This window comes from Setaria viridis, chromosome 3, assembly GCF_005286985.2.
Source record: "Setaria viridis chromosome 3, Setaria_viridis_v4.0, whole genome shotgun sequence".
NCBI lineage: Eukaryota > Viridiplantae > Streptophyta > Magnoliopsida > Poales > Poaceae > Setaria > Setaria viridis.
The window spans coordinates 1941156-1960438 of record NC_048265.2 but is presented as its reverse complement, the minus strand read 5'-3'; the positions used below and the strand labels follow the sequence as shown (position 1 = coordinate 1960438).

The 19283-nt window shown below is 45.0% G+C and overlaps 2 protein-coding genes across 5 annotated transcripts; both read left to right on the top strand.

Moving 5' to 3' along the window:
* The first annotated feature begins 384 nt into the window (after positions 1 to 384).
* LOC117847400 (kinesin-like protein KIN-14I) lies at positions 385 to 10749 on the top strand. The gene is made up of 23 exons (XM_034728606.2): positions 385 to 1030; positions 1474 to 1546; positions 2087 to 2218; positions 2385 to 2614; positions 2705 to 3032; positions 3750 to 3849; positions 4013 to 4194; positions 4317 to 4432; positions 4546 to 4648; positions 4772 to 4924; positions 5002 to 5148; positions 5241 to 5441; positions 6204 to 6368; positions 6431 to 6535; positions 6633 to 6773; positions 6879 to 7073; positions 7153 to 7279; positions 7362 to 7564; positions 7677 to 7859; positions 8109 to 8204; positions 8624 to 8821; positions 9545 to 9816; positions 10087 to 10749. Exons 1-23 carry the CDS (start codon positions 861 to 863, stop codon positions 10277 to 10279), a joined length of 3813 nt encoding a protein of 1270 aa, XP_034584497.1. The 5' UTR covers positions 385 to 860; the 3' UTR covers positions 10280 to 10749.
* A 2878-nt stretch (positions 10750 to 13627) lies between these two features.
* On the top strand, positions 13628 to 17552 carry LOC117846866 (uncharacterized). Of its 4 annotated transcripts, none has more exons than XR_004638488.2 (4): positions 13628 to 14132; positions 14672 to 15789; positions 15860 to 16117; positions 16208 to 17552. XR_004638488.2 is itself a non-coding variant. In XM_034727970.2 (4 exons), the coding sequence occupies exons 2-4, from the start codon at positions 15457 to 15459 to the stop codon at positions 16669 to 16671; spliced, it is 1032 nt and encodes a 343-aa protein (XP_034583861.1). In that variant the 5' UTR covers positions 13633 to 14132; positions 14672 to 15456; the 3' UTR covers positions 16672 to 17552. The 4 variants fall into 4 exon arrangements, 3 of the variants coding, with proteins under 3 accessions (XP_034583861.1, XP_034583862.1, XP_034583860.1); XM_034727970.2 differs by having other exon boundaries at positions 13633 to 14132; positions 14672 to 15769; positions 16211 to 17552; XM_034727971.2 differs by having other exon boundaries at positions 13635 to 14132; positions 14672 to 15060.
* Positions 17553 to 19283: the final 1731 nt, after the last annotated feature.

Sequence of the window (19283 nt, the reverse complement as noted above, 5' to 3'; positions counted from 1 at the left end):
TGTTCAGCCCCCGTTGGGTCATGGCAGCCGTAGAGCGGCAGGCTTTCGTCTCCGCCTCTCCGGGACGCAGCCTCGTACCGCACGGCCGCACCCACGGTCAGGCGAGGCGAGGTCACCCCACTATCCCTCCAAGACTCCAACCCGACACCTCACCACCCCCCTGCGGCCCTGCCTGCCGTGCTGACCCCGCCGCGCAGCCCACCCTACCCGCTCTCATTCCATTTCCCATTCCGAAATTAAATTCAAAATTCGAGCGCACGCCCTCCTCGGCCCTCCCAAAAAATCATGAGAGCACGAGTAAATTCCCTCGCTCGCTGCGGCAAAACAGCGCACCGCGGCGCGTGATTTCTTTAACCCGCTTCCCCCCCCCCCCCCCCCCCCCCCCCCCCCTCCCTCGTGAGCCCCTCTCCTCCTCGTCCCCTCCTCTCCCCCCTCCCGTCGTCGCCCTCCTAGTCCACACCTCGTCCTCCCCAACCCTCCTCGCCTTCGGATCTCGTCCTGCCGGCCGCGGCCGGACGAGGCGCCGACCCGGTCCGACCCCACCGACCGCGCGCTTGTCCGCTTACTTATACAGCCCGCATTGCCGGGATTCGCTTCCATTTGCCCACCCAATCGCCGGGCTGCAGCTAAGGAGCTTGGACTCGGAGGCGGCGCTTCTCCTTGGTTTTTTTGCTCCAGGGGTCGGTCGATCTGAGGCCGCGTTCCCGGGATTGGTCTCCAGGGCTTGCTTGCCGTGATGGCGATTGGAGCTCGGTGACCTGGTGGGCGGGGACGAGGACTCGAGGCTCTCGGGGCCGGAGGAGGTTTCAAGGGCGCTGGTTCCTGAGGGAGGGTGGGGAGGAGAGGTACAGGGAGAATAGATGGCGGCCGGCGGGGTGGGGCCCGCGCAACACAACGGCGCCTCGGGCAGCGTCAGCAACGGCGCTGCTGCTGCGGCGGCCGCCACGCCGCTGCACAGCTCGGCGGCCTCCACCGCCAACGGCGCCGCCGCCGACGGATACGACAGCGACGGCTACAGCTTCGCGCCGCCGTGAGTTCCACCCTCCTTCGCCGTCCCGGGCTGGCGAGTTGATTCCGTGTTGTTGCCTAATGCCTATGTGTGATTTTAGTTAGTTACTACTGGTTCGTTTGTCTGAGGTTTTGAATTTTCTAGTAACGTATGATGATTACCAAAAGAGTGTTCCCTGCCTAGTGGAAAGTAGAGGAAAAGTTGGGTCGATGTCTTGTGGCTGAGATTTATTTAACTGTTATTTCGCGTCAATGTCGCTATAATTGGCTACCTGTGCTGTGCTTGTAATCCATGGCCTACCACCCTACTTGTTTAATGCGTTAGGTACCAATTTTTGTGCTTGTTTTGAAGCCAAGGCACTAGTACCTTGCTTTCTTCTTTGTTACACTCGCAAATGCAGTCTCTGTTTATTTGCTCACATCGAGTGTAATCCATATTTAATCATTGGGGCCACTGTTTTGCAGTACACCATCAACTTTGTCAATGTCCATACCTCCAGAACTTGCTGGAGCAATTCCATTAATTGATAGATTCCAGGTACGTGACTACTTCATTCCAACATCCTCACCAATGTGTTAAATCTTTGTAAAAATAGAATATCCCCAGTTGTCTATTTGGAAACAGAAGCGAGATTGGGTGAACTACTCATCATTATGTCACAATTCAAATAGACTGAAATAAACAGAAGCTCAATAGGTCAAATATATTCTCTCTATAATAATTCGAATTTTGTCTTTACAAGTTAAGAGGTCAATTGAAAGTAAGGACAATTAGCTCGGCATTCAAGTTTAAGTTTACATTCTCTTCTACATGAAAAAAATATGGTAAAAATGCTGGTTTCCAACTCTAAACCATATATATCCTTACAATTCAATTGGGCAGTACCAACAGTTATCCTTATCACTAGCATTAGATACAAGGAAATTCAATAGGGCAATGCCAACAGTTATCCAAATCATCCCGGAGGCCCATCAAAATGTCCATTATTACAGGATTTAATAAAAATACTGTTATCGAATTTCATATAGTAAGAAACGCTCAGATTCCCACTCTGATAACAGTGCTGAAAAATGACAGGTGGAGGGCTTTCTCAAAGCAATGCAAAAACAGATTCATTCAGCTGGGAAACGTGGATTTTTTTCTAAAAAGTCTGTTGGGCCACAAGCTCGTGAGAAGTTCACTTTGGAAGATATGTTGTGCTTCCAAAAGGTGAGGCTGTCAAATCTCGTTCCATCTCTGAAGTTATACTGTTGCACTTGGTTCAACTTGTTTGTCTTTCATTAAAAAAATTCCATGCTAAACTTTAAGGTCGTCATCAAATGACAACATATCATCTGTTATATACTAATTTAGTGCTTTGATGTTTCTTCTGCAGGATCCTATTCCAACTTCATTACTAAAGATAAGCAGCGATCTTGTAAGCCGCTCAATCAAGTTGTTCCAGGTCATACTAAAGTACATGGGCATTGATTCACCAGCAATAATAAGTTTGGAGGAGAGAATAGAACTTGTTGCGAAGCTCTATAAGCATACATTGAAGCGTTCTGAACTTCGAGATGAACTCTTCGCACAGATTTCAAAACAAACACGTAACAATCCTGATAGGTAAGTTGGTCTTCTCATGGATGACAAACATCTGTGGCTCTCACACTTATTATGGGAATCATATATTTTATTGTACATTTGTACCTACAGGGGTTGGTCAATAAGAGCTTGGGAGCTTATGTATCTGTGTGCATCATCCATGCCACCAAGCAAAGATATTGGGGCATACTTGTCTGAGTATGTTCACTATATTGCCCATGGAGCTACAACTGATTCTGATGTTCGAGTTCTAGCACTGAACACACTAAATGCATTAAAAAGATCAGTAAAGGCAGGTCCTAGGGTTACAATTCCTGCACGGGAGGAAATAGAAGCTCTTTTAACAAGCCGGAAGCTTACAACAATTGTATTTTTCTTGGATGAAACTTTTGAGGAAATCACTTACGACATGGCAACGACCGTTGCTGATGCTGTTGAGGTAACTGTATCTTTTCTGAACTGTTGGTTTAAGAGTTGATATATGCCAAATACTGTCAAAAGTCATTTTTTTTGTAGTTCAGTGATTCCATGTATAAGTGGCTTATGTGATTTGTATCCAAATAATGTGCTCTCAATTAGGATGCAATTAGCAAAAGTTTGCCCAGCCAATAGAGTAAAGGCATATTAGGTTGGAGAAATACACAAAATAGTGCCTTTCATGCAGTTGATTGATGCTACAATAGCATAGTCTAAAGTTGCTAAGAGTTAGGATTTATTGCCTGACCTCCATTTACTATCAGGCTACATGTAGGTTAGGTAAGTACTAAGTACTCAGCTTTTGACTGTTTTCTTCATTCAAGGTAGTCACAACGAACCTTAGAGTAGGCATATTCTTGGCTTCAACTCAACCTTGCAAGGATGTTGTAACCTGGTGCTTGATGCGACATGGATGACACATGGTGGTTAATGGGTACCGGTGGTTCACTGAAGTGCTAGTTTTACTTTCATTTCTCTAGGTCTTATGTTTTTTTGTTGGCCAGACGAATATATTCAGCCACATTATTGTTCAGTATTATATGATGATATTAATGCTGTTGTACTTTCCTTAAACAGTTCCAGCATTAAACCTGTTGCTGCAACTTCTTGCGAATTTTCGTAGTTACAATATCATTTGAAATGTTATGTTCTAAGTAAACAAAAAACGATTTAATGACAGGAACTCGCTGGCATTATCAAACTTTCAGTGTATTCTAGTTTCAGCCTATTTGAATGTCGAAAGGTTGTTAATGGATCAAAGTCTTCAGAAGTTGGCAATGGTATATCATTTCACTACCAAGTCATATGTAAATTTTCTTTTCTGTTTTGTGTTCTATAACTTAATGCATGCAGTTTGGATATATCACAATGGTATCAAAGGAAATGCATGATTTTGTAGAAGTTTTTCATGTAACACATGCATTTCTTTATCTTTGTATGCAGAGGAATACATTGGCTTAGATGATAACAAATATATCGGTGACTTGCTATCTGAATTCAAGTCAGCCAAGGATCGAAACAAAGGAGAAATTCTGCATTGCAAACTTGTATTTAAAAAACGCCTCTTCCGCGAGTCAGATGAGGCTGTGACTGATCCAATGTTCATTCAGCTATCATATGTCCAGGTACTGGTTTCATAGTCTTCTAATGGCTAATTGACAAACTGCCATAGTTCGTATGTTATTGACTTATTGTTATGCAAGTAATTTTGTTTCCAGAAGCTCTAACAAATAGCATCGTTCTGCAGTTGCAACATGATTACATTTTGGGAAACTATCCAGTCGGCAGGGATGATGCTGCACAACTCTCTGCTCTGCAAATATTGGTTGAGATTGGATTCATTGACAATCCTGAGTCCTGCGTGTAAGTATTTCTTAAGGTCCTACCTAATCTCTCATGTCACTTTTCTGATGTAGTGTTTCTGCTGGTAACGAGTATAATTTGTCTCCCTCCATTCAATTTCTTGTTTTTGCCAGTGAATGGATATCACTTTTAGAGAGATTTCTTCCTAGACAAGTTGCGATTACTAGAGCAAAGCGAGACTGGGAGCTTGACATCATTTCACGCTATCAGTTAATGGTATTTATCTAGCTATTGAACATTACATTTAGTAGTGTACCCATATATTTGGAATTTGTGCCAACACTGGTAAAGCCTCCTGTTAACTCTAGCTTACCCGAGTGCTCTGTGGTTTCATTCCAGGAACACTTGTCAAAGGACGATGCACGGCAACAATTTCTCAGAATCTTAAGGACTCTTCCATATGGGAACTCAGTTTTCTTCAGTGTTCGGAAGATTGATGATCCAATAGGATTGCTACCTGGAAAAATCATTTTGGGAATCAACAAACGAGGGGTCTGATCCGAACCATGTCACTGAAACTGCATATTCTTTCTGCGTAAAACTGACCTTGAATTTCTGCATGAATGCAGGTTCACTTTTTCCGCCCGGTTCCCAAGGAATATCTACATTCTGCAGAGCTAAGAGACATCATGCAATTTGGTAGCAGCAATACAGCTGTTTTCTTTAAAATGCGAGTTGCTGGTGTTCTTCATATCTTTCAGTTTGAAACGAAGCAGGTATTCTAAAGCTTCGGGGCAATAGTACATGCATACGACATGCTATCCTGTCATATCTTCTATAGCTGTGAACATAACCATGTCTTTTATAGGGGGAGGAAATATGTGTAGCACTTCAAACACATATAAATGACGTCATGCTCCGTAGATATTCAAAAGCACGCTCTGCTACTAGTGTGACAAGTCAAAATGATGGTAACCAATCATATAAGCCACCAAATACTGAAATGTATGAGAAACGAGTCCAAGAACTGACAAAAACAGTCGAGGAATCTCAGAAGAAAGTAGATCGGGTAAGTACCTTTTGACCACAAACAGTACTGGTAACTCAAGGTATTTGCGGTTCATAATTTGTGAGAAAAACCTATATACTGACATTGGGTAAATCTTAGATCTATTAGTACATTCGTTGCTATTTGTTAACTTGAAATTTCTCAACTGTTTCTTTGCAAATGGATTGCATGTTACTAAAGTTATTTGATTATTCCTCCCCTGGCCTTTGCAAATGTATCTCTGTAATGATGAAAAATTCCAGATCACTTGGTGTTTTTGCTCAGAATCACAAAATGACTTATTAGCAGTTAAAACACAGAATCCATGCATACTGAAGAATGTACAGATACATTTTTTATTCTGCTTTCTTGCTATAAATTTCTTGAAGGTAGTGGTCAAAGTTTCTAGAAGACAATATTTAGCTTAGGTACAGGTAATAATCAATAACTATTGGTGAAGATGTCTAAATTTCATAATTCATGAACATCTTGTTGTAGTATCAAATACCTTTTAGTTAGGTGTTTGTAGAGTGCCCAAATGTATTAGCAGTTTCAAGTTTACACTGTAGTCATGCTATTGCTGCAATGGTCTAACTTTCTTCTAATAAAGGCCAAACATTCCAGTTATTGTAGGTATATCTTTTGGACCTAATTCTTGTCTTACACATAGCTGAAGACAATGACGTTGCCTAATTTATAAAAGTGGATATTTAGATACCTGTACAAATTGTTATTTACCTTCTTACATTGCTGAGGAACTAATTGTCTTTACATTATGTTTAGTTGCGAGAAGACCTACAGTTAAAGACAAAACAAGAAACGGAGATGCAGGAAGAGTTGGAAGGTCTAAGAGATACCTTGCAATCTGAACGACATAGTTTGAAAGAAGTAAAAAGTGAACTGGATAAGATAAAATCTCTATGTGATGAGAAAGAGAATGCTTTGCAGGTATGGACAGATTGTTGGTTTAGTTAAAATCGTTTGAACCATCTGACCTTCGATTTTATTAGGCTGCCCTGATGGAAAAAGGTAGACTTGAGACCAGATTAACAAGTGGCCAGAGCCGTGAGAGAGATACTTTGACAACTGTAGGCAGTGTGAACAGTGACATTGAGGTATCTGTGATTTGGTTACAATTTCTTTGGTCACACTTATTTTTTGCAAAGTTGTTACAAACTTATGATGATTTTAAATCTTTTATTTCTAAAAAAGATGCTTACAAAGCTTAAGGAGGAGTTAAAATCATGCCAGAAAGAGCTTGATGCATCAAAAGAAGTCTCAAAGAAGTTAATGTCAGAAAAAAATCTTCTTGACCAGAAGGTTCAAAGGCTTGAAAGAATGAAGAGTGAAGAGGTTATTTCCCTTGTTTAATTATGTTACTTATCTTGTTTCTCTTCTGATTTCACGGCAAAAAGTTTAATTTCATACTTCTGAAATATGGTTAACATCACTATGCAGAAAAGCACAATGGAAAAGGTTTATGCAGAGGAATGCCGTAAACTGAAATCTCAGATTGCTGAATTGGAGCAGAAATTGGAAGTTGCAACACGATCCTTAAACATGGCTGAATCAAATCTTGCCGTAAGAAATTCTGAGGTGGATAACTTGCAAAATAGTCTGAAAGAACTTGATGAGTTAAGAGAGTTCAAAGCGGTATGATGTGTACATTAGCTGGATTTGATTTTTAGGTCTTTCAGATAATTATATACTCTTCCATTTTGCACCATTTCAGGATGTTGACAGAAAGAACCAACAAACTGCTGAGATTCTTAAAAGGCAAGGAGCACAATTGGTGGAACTTGAAAATCTTTATAAGCAAGAACAAGTTCTGCGAAAGCGCTACTATAATACAATTGAAGGTAAACCAGAATTAAATGTTTGGACTTAGGCATTTTGCGATGAATTGACCATGAGTTCATGACTTGTGTTGCAACTCGACAGATATGAAAGGAAAAATAAGAGTTTTTTGTCGCCTGCGCCCTCTAAATGACAAGGAACTTTCTTTAGAGGAGAAAAATATAGTTTGCAGTCCTGATGAATTTACAATTGCACATCCATGGAAAGATGACAAGTCGAAGCAACATATATATGATCGTGTTTTTGATGCGAACACTACTCAAGAAGAAGTCTTTGAGGACACAAAGGTGAAGTATTTTTAATGTTTTGTTTGTGTTGAAACTATCAGTAACATAAAACTTTATTTCTGAGATTATTCACTTTGGGTCTCATATGTTCTATTGAATTTATGTGATGCAGTATCTGGTGCAATCAGCTGTTGACGGATATAATGTTTGTATATTTGCTTATGGCCAAACTGGTTCTGGAAAGACTTTCACAATTTATGGTTCAGATAACAATCCTGGTCTTACTCCAAGGGCTACATCTGAGCTTTTTAGGGTGATAAAGCGAGATGGCAATAAATACTCATTTTCTTTGAAGGTAAGAGGAGTATGTGTTTGTCATGCTTATTGTGAATACTAGTCGTATGGTTTGTTCATTTTTGGCTAATCATCGCTTTATTGATTTCATGATTTGTACTGTTGAGCAGTACATCTTTCTTGCTTTTTTACATGGTTTGGGAAGAAAAAGGGATTTTAATGAAACTATTTCATATGGTTTAATATGTTCTTTAGACCCCAAGTATGCCTTCTGTATTATCCTTTAATTTGTGTTTCATACAATGTGCAGGCGTATATGGTGGAGCTTTATCAAGATAATCTTGTGGACCTATTGTTGCCCAAAAATGCAAAGCAGCAAAAATTAGAGATAAAGAAAGATTCTAAGGTATAAGATTTACTTTCCTGTATGCATTCAATTCACTGTTCTTAATTGCACTGTGTCACGATCACTACTACCCTACTTCATTTGCATATTTGATTTCCATTTTTCTCATTGACCTTTTTTGTGCTTTTCAGAAACATTGTCTTCAGATATTAATGCTTCCTACTTATTTACTTTTGTAGTTGCAGGGACATTCTCATTATTGGACACTAAATAACTTAGTACCAGTTTGTTTCTGCACCTCTACATAACAATTCTGTTCAAATTCTGATATAGCTATAATCTGATAGTAGTAACTGTAATAGACCAATCATCACCTTAATCTGTGCAGTTTTCCTTTGGGAATTCAGAGGTGTTTTTTTCTCCATGTACAACCCTATCTATTTTATTAGAGCTAATTATTCCATACTTATCTGTTTTAGGGTGTTGTTACTGTTGAAAATGCGACAGTTGTGAGCATTTCAAGTATTGAAGAACTGAGGGCAATAATTTCAAGAGGTTCTGAGAGAAGGCACACTGCTGGAACAAACATGAATGATGAGAGCTCAAGGTCTCATTTAATTCTTTCAATCATTATTGAAAGTACGAATCTCCAAACTCAATCATATGCAAGAGGCAAGGTATGGCAGCATGAAGCTGGGAACTTAACTCCAATTTGTTTGAGTCTAGTGACAACACTTCAATCTACAATAATTAATAAAATTTAAAAGATAGGAACTTCTGATTATCTCCCTTTATTAGTGGCTTGGCCACTTCCTGCACAGCACTGAACTTTTCGCTTCTGTAGAAAAATAATACACCTGTGTGGCTGTGTCTTGGTGGAGGTCCTTGGCAAACATTACTTGGAAAACAAAGCTGAAAAACTAATCATATTCCAACTGCTCCATAAGATTAAAAAATTGTGTACTTTCTGTAGTATGATAGTATCTCCTCCCTGGTAGTCTAGTTACTCATATTGTTTCGGGTTTGCATTATTTCTTTTATGCTTTGCACTATGCAGCCTCTAGTGCATTTTTTAGAGGTCTAATTGGCTTTGTGTGCTTTAATACTAACTATAGAGCAACATAGTATGCTAATGTGAAGTTCTTGCTCTTGTTTCTCTTGGTTGATATGATTGGTTCAAATAGACAAGCTGCAGAGAATATCTTGTATGTACAAAAAAACAGAAAAAGAAAAGAAAGACTAACAAGTTGCCTATGCCCTCTTTGGAAAGTTGGGATTTCTCACTAAACAGTTTCCTGTGAAACTATTGCATTCTAAACAGTCCTTGGTCTGCTGTAATTAATTTCAGAGTTTGTTTCATATTAAAGTGAAGCATTGACGGTGTTCCCCTGTTTGAGCAGCTAAGTTTTGTGGACCTTGCTGGTTCTGAGAGGGTGAAAAAATCTGGTTCAGCAGGAAAACAACTGAAAGAAGCACAAAGTATCAATAAATCTCTTTCTGCATTGGCTGATGTTATTGGTGCTTTATCTTCCGATGGACAACATATACCTTACCGGAACCATAAGTTAACGATGCTTATGAGTGATTCTCTCGGAGGCAATGCGAAGACCTTGATGTTTGTGAATGTTTCACCAGCAGAGTCTAACTTGGAGGAGACTTACAACTCACTCATGTATGTACTTCCATTGCTCATTGAGTTTATGTTTCGCTGCTGTTCCGGTTTGTTGTTTTTCACAATCGCTGCCAATTTATTTTTGATATTAGCTTTTCCAATAAGTAAGATCATTTCAGTTGCTCCTATCAAACGGGTATGATGGCTAGGTTAATTTCGTTTCCACTGATTTGGATCATCAATATTTGGAAGTTTGTTTCAGTATAGGTCATTCGTGTGGTATGGTGCATTCGTTGTGGGCTATTCACATACCTTTTGAAACTCTTGTAGGTATGCTTCACGGGTTCGTTGCATTATTAATGATACAAGCAAGCATGTTGCCCCAAAAGAAATCATGAGGCTGAAGAAGCTGGTTGCCTATTGGAAGGAGCAAGCAGGCAAGCGAAGTGATGAAGATGAACTGGAAGAAATACAGGAAGAGAGGGCCTCGAAAGAGAAAGCAGATAATCGCCTTCCCGGCTGACAGTGAGGTACCACCACTGAATGCTCCTCATTGCCCTGCTGGTAAGAATTTGCGACAGCGACGAGTTCTGCGATCGCTCTAACAGAACGTTCCGATATCATCTGACGGTGTTGTACACTAACTGTATAGTAGTTACATATTATATTATGGCAGCGATGCCCGTTTGTACAAAGAGGAATGTAGCACACATTGATAGAAGGGAAAGTTGTTAGGGCTAACTTTTTTTTTTTTAGGCTTGATGCGCCCTAACAGCTGGATCACACGTGTTAGCCGTGTAGCAGATATTTGAAGCATCACGTGAGCGTTCTCTGACCAAATTCTTGCTTACATTCTGTTGGACTGCCAGACGGGGCAGCCTTGGATGTCACTTTGTCGTCTGATGATGAGATGGACGCAAATTGTTTCCAGGCCATGGTTGTTATTGATCATATGCAAATGCAACCCTGTTCTGAGGCCTTTGCATGAGCGTACATTTTAGCCCTCGTTGGATCTCCGTTGTCCCGAAAGATTTGTCATAGTCGAACAGCGTTATTAATACAACCAACTTGAAGTCGACCTGAAAATTCATAAGAAATTACGTTGCTCGTCCAAGCAACGCAGAAGATGAGAATTCTCAATTGCACGAAAGCCCTCAAAGTCAGTTCGTGCTTTTCAAAACAATCCTACGTTCCTTTCCGATTGTTCAATTTCACAACAATGCTGACAGTTCCTTTTCAATTCTCTTATGTTTAGATTAGAAAATGGGATTAGCTTTTTATGATCCTTTAAAAGGGAAATATGTGCCTTCCGAAAAGTGAAAAAATCGACCTGTACATCAAATTGATTCAGATTTTACAGCAATGCTGACAGCACAGATGCTATTGCTGTCAACTAGAGTTTCAGAAATGGGCACCAAAAAATGATTTCCTGAAATTTAAGTCCTGTTTTGCCCCCACAAGGAAAATGACTTCCCGAATAATTTGCATGCACTCAGAATTTTTTTGAACTGACATTTTCTGTAATTTTCCTGAATACGTTAGGAGTCTCCTGTCTAATTAAGAACCCTCCCTCCTTTGTGCAGATCATGAAATTGCTTAAACTTGTGTCTTGTTGAACAGTTTGTCATGTCTTAGATAGAATTTGGTCGGCGGTGTGCGTTGGGTTAGGAAGGGCGGTGGCTGGCCAGGGTGGTGGAGGAGGCGGCGGGGGTGGGGAGCGTCGGGGAAGAACAAAAAGGCGAGGCTTCAATAGGCTTTCATGGGCTTATACGTTGTTCTATCTATCTCGGTAGATAGATAGGAGCCCCCGGCAGGTGCGGATGCTAGCACGAGGGATGCGGGGGCGGGTGAATGAAGGGGTATGGGATGATCCAAATAACATGCACCGTTGGATCCGAGTGAGTAAGGAAACAGAAGATATAAGAGAAGATCTGGATGGTACGTTTTAAGGAGTTGATTTTCGAGGCGCACGGATTGGTTTGATGGAGAGAAATATATCTCTGTGGGGAGATTTGATGGGATGTAGGGTAGAGATAGAGACTACTGTCCCGACCCTAACCAACCCCCTAACCAACCCCCTCCCTCCTCCAAAATTTTTTGCTTGGTGAGCTCCCGTCATGTTTTTCCACTTGTGTGAGAGGAGTAGGGCAAAAGAGGAAGAGAGAGCAAGACAGAGAGAGGAGAGCGGTGGCGTTGTGAGAAAAAACAGATTTTTAGTAGAAATATTTTCTAACATGTGACTTTTTGAGTTTACATCTACTCCTCCCTCCTTCAATTATGACAAGTGAATATAGTGCGAGGGAGGGGTACGGTGAATCTAAATTGGACGAGAAATATTTTTAATTATTTTTATTCTTTATAACATAGATAGATATTGTCATATTGATATAAACTTTATAGTTTGGGAGTGACTGCTACATAATATTCGAGTGTTTTTTTTTATGTTTTAGTCAAATATCTGACCAATGAAAATATGCCACGTAGCAGTGTTAGGGTGATGGAAAATTGAGTGAAGGGAATACCAAATTCACTCGATTTTGAGACCAACCGGCAACAAAATAAAAATATGCCACGGTCGTCACGTTCGTCTCCCGCTCCGGGCAAGCCGGATGAACAGGTCACCTATGGACTGAGCCCGGAACTCGTCCGCCTCGACGGTGTTTGCTGCTGCTGTACTGTACCTCGGTGACAAATTCACATGCTCGAGCGCAGCGCTGCAGCTGGAGCTCACACATACATTGGTCGTCCTTGGGCTCGCATTGCTGCCCAACTAGCCTGGTAGGCTGCTAACAATTAACGAGCGGCCAGCGGGTATGGTGGATGCCTAGCTTAAAATGCAACGGGAATCCACAAAGCTGGGAGTTGAAAACTATAACATTTTTGTAGGCTCGTCTGATGCTCATCGAGTTTCACTTCAAAGGATGGTGGTAGCCTAGCGCGCTAGCGCAATGTTAATTAGACGCCGCGAAGCGCGACGCAAGCGCCCGGTGGGTCCCACGCGGCCCCGCGTGTTTTTTTCTTTTTTTTCTTTTTCAATTTTTTTATATACCAGGTAAATATTTGTATAAGTTACGTGCATAAACTTTTTTAACAACATTATCTCAAAAGTTATGATAAATGTTACGCGTATAAGTCATGTATACCATGAAAGTTGTATTACGAAATTTATCACCTAAATTGTTATTAGGAAAAAAGTTATACGTACAAATTATTTGTAACTTTCTAAAAAATAAAATTCGAACTTATTCTTATAAATTGTACCTAGAAGTTATACATATAAGTTATGCACGCTATTTAAGTTGTGCTAAAAAATTATCTCATAAAAGTTATATCGTGGAGTTATGCATCAAAGTTATGTGTATAAATTATAATATTTTGAAAATGGAAAGTTGTGGGATTTTAAACTTTCCCAGAAAGGAAAGTCGCGGGCTATCGGGAGATTGAGCGCCGGTGGCCCGGCGCGCACAGATTAAAGACTCCCGCATGCTAGCTTGCTAAGTGAACACGCAGTACACCCCAGAACAGACGAAGGCAACAGTACAGGCTGAAATTAAACATATATACACATAAAACAACGACACTAACATTTGGACCACTAATAAAACAAAATAACAACCAAAACTAAAAGAACAGAAACATAACCACAACCCAATCGCAAAGCTATCAGTCGTACAAAAAAACCGACTGATGATGAGATAAAAAAACAATCGAGTGATGGTTAGGAATCCCGTAACTATTTGTCTATACAGCGAATTCGCAGGAAGCCAAACAAGTGCATATGATCTTGCCATCATCAATCTTGTTTTACTTGCATAGGAATTTTTTTTAGATCGGCAAAGGGCCAAAGATTTAACATTTCGGGCAGGAGAAAGCACAGTAGGGATGGGAATGAGCCATCCAAACAAGCCCACGTCGTATTTGCCGGCTTTGGCACCAAATAAATCAACGGTGAACAGTTGGCTCGGCTGTGCTACTTCTGGCTGGCTGCAGTGCAGCCAGCAAGCAGACCGCTCGGCTGTGTTGGGTTGCAGAGCAAGCAGGCAACGAAACAGCACCGGTATGCAGCAGCTGCTACAGTAGCCTGAACGCTGGCTGCTGCAGCAGCTGCAACGCTGTCCAGCCAAACGCTTCGTTAACCTCCAACCTGACTGAAATCCTCCCCTCCTTCTTCACCCCTCACTAGGGTTTCCACCCCTCCGCAGTCGCCGCCTTTCTAGCCCCTCTCACTTCACCGGCCACGACTGCGTGGGGTCACAGGAGCCGAGCCCTAGGTTCCCTCTCCCTTCCCGTCTACTCCGCTTACCCGGCAGGCCGGCACACGGATCGACGCCGTCGAGCTCCCTACCCCCGTCATTTCTCCGTCAGCTGCCCTTCAGGTATCTTTCTTTGAGCTCACCGTGGCAAGTCTAGGGCTAGGCCTGATGCACTGATCTTTTTTTTTTCTGCCGGCCACCGATGATGATCTGAAAGCTGTGTTTAAGGCTAGTTGAATGAATTGAATCTTTTTGTGCTATTCGCGTGCAAAGGTACCGCTTTTTCTGTGATATATTCGCTATTCGCATCCAGGCCCCAATCCAGGCTAGAACAGAGATTACACATCAACCTCTTTGAACGGAGGGTTAAGTTTGGGTATATTGTGTGCATCTGTTGTGCACTTGATTTTGCTCTAGTCGTGATGAAAATTATTTTTTTTAAAAAAATTATTTTCATTTTGCTGTTCCTGTCATTTGATAGTTGATAAGGCGTTCAAATATAATCCTCTATTAGATGGAGGGATCCTTCAAGTCTGCACGATAAATGTTCTGTCCCTCGTCCTGTTTTGAGTCTTCAGTGTACAAGGAAGCGCAAATTAATTTAAGCTGCACATACCTTGTGTCTTTAAGATCGGGAAATAATTCTCTTTCCTTCGTTGCAGAATCAGGTAAAAGAAGCGCCAACTAGAAGATGAGCTGCCAGAAGTTGAGCCGCCAGTCTCTGTATATGGTGATAAATGGCAGTCGCGGCTTGTTTCCATTGAGCCGCATGGACGTCTCGAGGCTTTTCTACCCTAAAAGGGAAGAAGCACAAGCAGCACAGGTGAAAGCCAAGGAGGAGAACAACGGCAGCATTATACTACCAGCCATGGGGAGGTTACCCAAGCCGAGTGTGTGTGCTACCAACCATTCAACCCGTCACTTTATGTTATTCCTGATGCGTTCGGACTCTTGGGCAAGGACAGAATCCTCTGCTCCAATGCAGAGGGCCACACGAGCATCTACTACGCTGAGATAATCTCCTTCCTTGCCATGCCCAAGATGAACTCGGGTAAAGGACCCAATTATGTTTCTGTTTCCATCCCTCGCTCTGCTGCACATACCAGGTTTGACTTCATGGTGCACCCGGACGTCGACTCTTTTCTCTTCGCCAACCGAGCCCATGGTGAGCTCACAGACAGCCTATACATCATGGACTGGTGCTCCGATAAGTCATGCAGCTTTGAGTGTCTTGCCTACTACCCAACCATAGAAAACTGGAGTTGGCGCTTGCTCCCACAACCACCATTCCTTGATGATCCAGATTACAGGGTGCCTGAATACGGCTCAGTTGCTGTGGTTAATGGCACCATGATCTGTGTATCAACAGACACTGCGACCTACTCCTTTGACACGGTGGCCCTCAAGTGGAGTAAGGTAGGTGATTGGGTGCTACCCTTCCTGACAAATGCAGAGTATGACACTGAGCTTGGTACATGGCTTGGAGTGTCCCTTGACAGCCCCAACAGGCTGTGCGCCGTGGGCACATCTGACATGCCTACCGGTGATGAAGCATGTCGGGCTAGATTTTACCCCGCCGAAGAATTGGATGCTGATGACTGTGGCCGTGGTGAACCTGGGCTCAAGGAGGTTTTGCGTTGCCAGGTTCTTCGATATTTTGGATGACCTAGGCGAGTATAGGTCTCATGTGGTTGTCTTCACTGGTGTGGAGGTGGTGCCCGAGAAACTCGGACTCGGAATGTTGAAGAACAAGCCTGAACGTATCGCCACAGATAGCATTGTGCGTCTGTTCTGATTTCTGAAGTGAAAGAGATGATCCTTATCGTTTTTCTTATGCTTTTTTTAACCAGGCGATCGAGATGGGCCGGAAAAGCCTGGATGGGCCGGGAGTGGGCCATCCAAACAGGCCTTGCTTCCTCGCTGCTATCGCTTCATTCACGGCGACGCCGCCGCCGCCGCCGCCGCCGCTATCTCCGCCTTCCCCGTCTTCTCGTTCCCCGAGGGCGCCGCCGCAAGGACACACGCGCCCTTGCAAAAGCAGCACGGATCGACGCCGACGAGCGCCCTGCCCCCGTCCACTCCTCCGCCGCCTGCGGCCTGCCCTCAAGGTATATGTATCTCTTTGGTCTCTCTTCGTGGCAAGTCCTCCAGGGCTACCATTGATGCACTGATAGATAGATCCCTCTCTGCCGGTGAAGAAGGAGGCTGGAATCAACTGAGGATGAGCTGCCAGAAGCTGAGCCGTCAGTCTCTGCACATGGTGTTACGCCGCCGGCCTGACCTGTATTCGCTGAGCCGCATGGACGTGTCGACGCTCTTCTACCCTTCGAACGCAGAAGCGATCGCAGCGGAGGCGAAAGCCAAGGAGGAATATCAGGAGAAGAACGGCCGCAGCAATATCATGCTACCAACAATGGAGAGGTTGCCTGATCCGAGCATAAACTACCAGCCATTCAGATCGGACGTTTCCTACCCCGACGTGTTCTCACTCTTTGGCGAGAGCAGCGACAACATCCTGTGCTCCGATGCGGCGGGTTTCACCGCCATCTACAACGCGGGAGTCCCACTCCTTCCTGAGCATGCCCGTGATGAGCTCACCCAAGGGACGCAGACGCGTGGCCGTGCCGTCCATCCCCCGCACTGCTGCCCACGTCAGGTCTGACTTTGTGGTCAGCCCGGATTCCGACTCCGGTTTCTTCACCGATTTCTTCACTGGACGTTATCGCCATGGGGAGCACGTGTACTGCCTCTACGCCATGGGCATGGATCCTGACACCTCTTGCAGCTTCGAGGTGCTCGCCTACTAACCCAGAGGAGTAGGCTGGCGCTGGCGCCCGCTCCCGCCACCGCCATTCTTGGCCGGCGGCGATCCTGAGTGTGAGCCCCAGCCCCCTGACAATAGCATCCGTTTCACGGTGGTCGATGGCACTTCAACCTACTCCTTCGACACGGGGTGGCCCTTGAGTGGAGCAAGGTGGGCCAATGGGTCCTGCCTTTCCATATTCCATGGCAGAGCTGAGTACATACCCGAGCTCCGCGTGTGGCTTGGCATGTTGGCAAGCACCCCATACAACCTGTGCGCCTTTGACCTCTCCGGCATCGCCATCGGATCCTGTGACGCGCCGCCGCCGCCGCCGCCGCTGGTGCAGGTCTTTGAGATGGATGTAAACCCGCACGAGGGCTGCTCGCTGAAAAATCTTGCTCTGGTGAACCTGGGATCGTGCAGGTTTTGCATTGTCAGGTTCTTCGATGTCGTCCGTGACCATGGCGAAGCTCAGGTGGTGGTACTGACCGGTGTGGAGGTTGCGCCCTGTGATGACCATCGAGGGGAACGGAGGTTCAGCATGATCAAGCACAAGTCTGAACGTCTTCGTTCGGATTGCATCGAGTGTGTGTTATGAGGAGTTTTTTCGGTGCACTACCATGGCTGCTCAGCAGTCGCTCCATATCTTTTTCATCTAATTAGGTTCACTCAATCCCTACAGCGATTGTATCTACTATTATTGTTATGTCCATTTTAATAATGCTACAATGGTTTAATTACTTGAGTATTTAGTATTTTATTATTTGAATATTCAAGCATATATTTTCCTGCTGGAAGTCATTTTTCAGGATCAATTTAGAAATATGGAAAGTCTGTAAAGGCCACCAAGCAGTCCATATTCGGGCCTCCTGGCCTTTTCTTCCATTATAGGCAGCCTTGCCATTTCTGGACTCCAAACTAAGATGCAGGCCTAATTAAGCCCAAACTGACGCCTGCGCGCGACGGATGGTGACGGGCCGGGAGTGGGCCATCCAAAGAGGTCTTCCTCGCCGCTCTCGCGCCGCCGCCGCCTCCCTCGTGGCCGGTGGCCGCCGCCTCAAGAACTAGAATTGCTGGTTTCCATCGTTGACGCCCTCCTCGTCTTTACCCCTGCCGGCCGCGCGGATCGACGCCGTGGAGCTCCCTGTGCGGCTGTGCCCGTCCATCTACGTCTCCGTCGCCTCCGGTCTGCCCTCAAGGTATGTTTGTTCACCTTTTCTTTTCCTTCTCTGTTGCTGGTACTGACAGTGAACACCAAGGTACGATCGAAAATGAACTATCCATTAGAGAGATGGATCCTGCCACTCTCCAGTCTCCGCGAATAATTTTCTGTCTCTCTCTCTCTCTCTCTCTCTCTTTGCCAGTTTACAGGCAAGCGTGAAGTCTGCACATCACTTTTACATCCTTCAATGGAGAATGTGGTGAACGAAGGTCCAACTAATTGGAGATGAGCTGCCAGAAGTTGAGCCGTCAGTCTCTGCACATTGCGTTAAGCTGCGGGCGTGGCTCGTATTCGCTGACGCGCATGAACGTGTCGACGCTGTTCTACCCTTCGACGGCAGAAGCAGAAGCACCGACAGCCAAGAAGAATGGCATCAACATACAACCATTCATGGCGAGGTTGCCCGAGCCGAGCACACACTACCGACCATTCAGCAGGCCGCCTTGGCAAGGCGGCCCAGATCCAGAGCTCCCAGCGGCTTCTTCTTCTTCTTGAGGATCTTCCTTGAGGTGACCTGCCGCTGCAGCTCCTTCGAGCATCCCATCAGCCCATCCCTGAGGGCCTTGCGCTGCACCGCGCGGCTGGTAGCGTCCACGACAGGTCCGGCTCCTTAGCCGCCAGACGGGCGCTGGCGCGCTTGGGTGGGTCGGCCAGCAGAGTGCGTCCACGGCGCTGGCGGGGGAGGTGGAGTAGCGCTGGGCGGGGATGGCGGAGGGGGAGGGAGGTAGAATGCGGGCGAGCTTGGCGGCGGCGGAGGGGGCAAGGCGGGCGGCGGTACAGCAGGGCGCCAGGTGAGGAGCAGGGGGAAGGAGCGCAGGATTGGGCGGGTGGTGGCGGCGGCGGGTGCTGTCGGCGTGGAGTGGATAACGATGGGGAACGGAGGCAGTGGGGGTAAGGGGTAGCTGTTGACGTATCCGTAGTAGTAGGTGTCATACTCGGGGAAACGGCCCAGCCCACCAAAAGGAGCTGGCAGGCCACCTCCACCCACCGGCCCAGGAGGAGGCGGAGCCAACCCACCCGGCGCCGGAGCAGGGCCACCATGCGGCCCAGGGCCCGGAGGCCGAGGGAAGAAGGGGCGCAGCTGCCCCTGGGCGTTGAGCTGCTCGTCCCGCCGCCAGACCCGCAGCACCTCGATCCGGATAGTGGTGCCGAGGCCGCCGGGATTGGCAACCCAGAGGTCGTCGGGGAGGTGCTGCACCTGGAGACGCTCGACGACGACGCGCATGGAGGAGTAGTCACCGTTGAGACA

What these genes read in the sequence shown, in the direction of transcription:
- LOC117847400 (XM_034728606.2), top strand. Translation starts at nt 861, where the DNA reads ATGGCGGCCGGCGGGGTGGGGCCCGCGCAACACAACGGCGCCTCGGGC. An exon ending in CTCAGAAGAAAGTAGATCGG is followed by an intron (nt 5,442 to 6,203) that starts GTAAGTACCTTT and finishes CATTATGTTTAG; the next exon opens with TTGCGAGAAGACCTACAGTT. An exon ending in GTGTGAACAGTGACATTGAG is followed by an intron (nt 6,536 to 6,632) that starts GTATCTGTGATT and finishes TTTCTAAAAAAG; the next exon opens with ATGCTTACAAAGCTTAAGGA.
- LOC117846866 (XM_034727969.2), top strand. Translation starts at nt 15,457, where the DNA reads ATGCAGAGTATGACACTGAGCTTGGTACATGGCTTGGAGTGTCCCTTG. An exon ending in GTTGAAGAACAAGCCTGAAC is followed by an intron (nt 15,770 to 15,859) that starts GTATCGCCACAG and finishes TTTTTTAACCAG; the next exon opens with GCGATCGAGATGGGCCGGAA. An exon ending in GCCTGCGGCCTGCCCTCAAG is followed by an intron (nt 16,118 to 16,207) that starts GTATATGTATCT and finishes CTGCCGGTGAAG; the next exon opens with AAGGAGGCTGGAATCAACTG.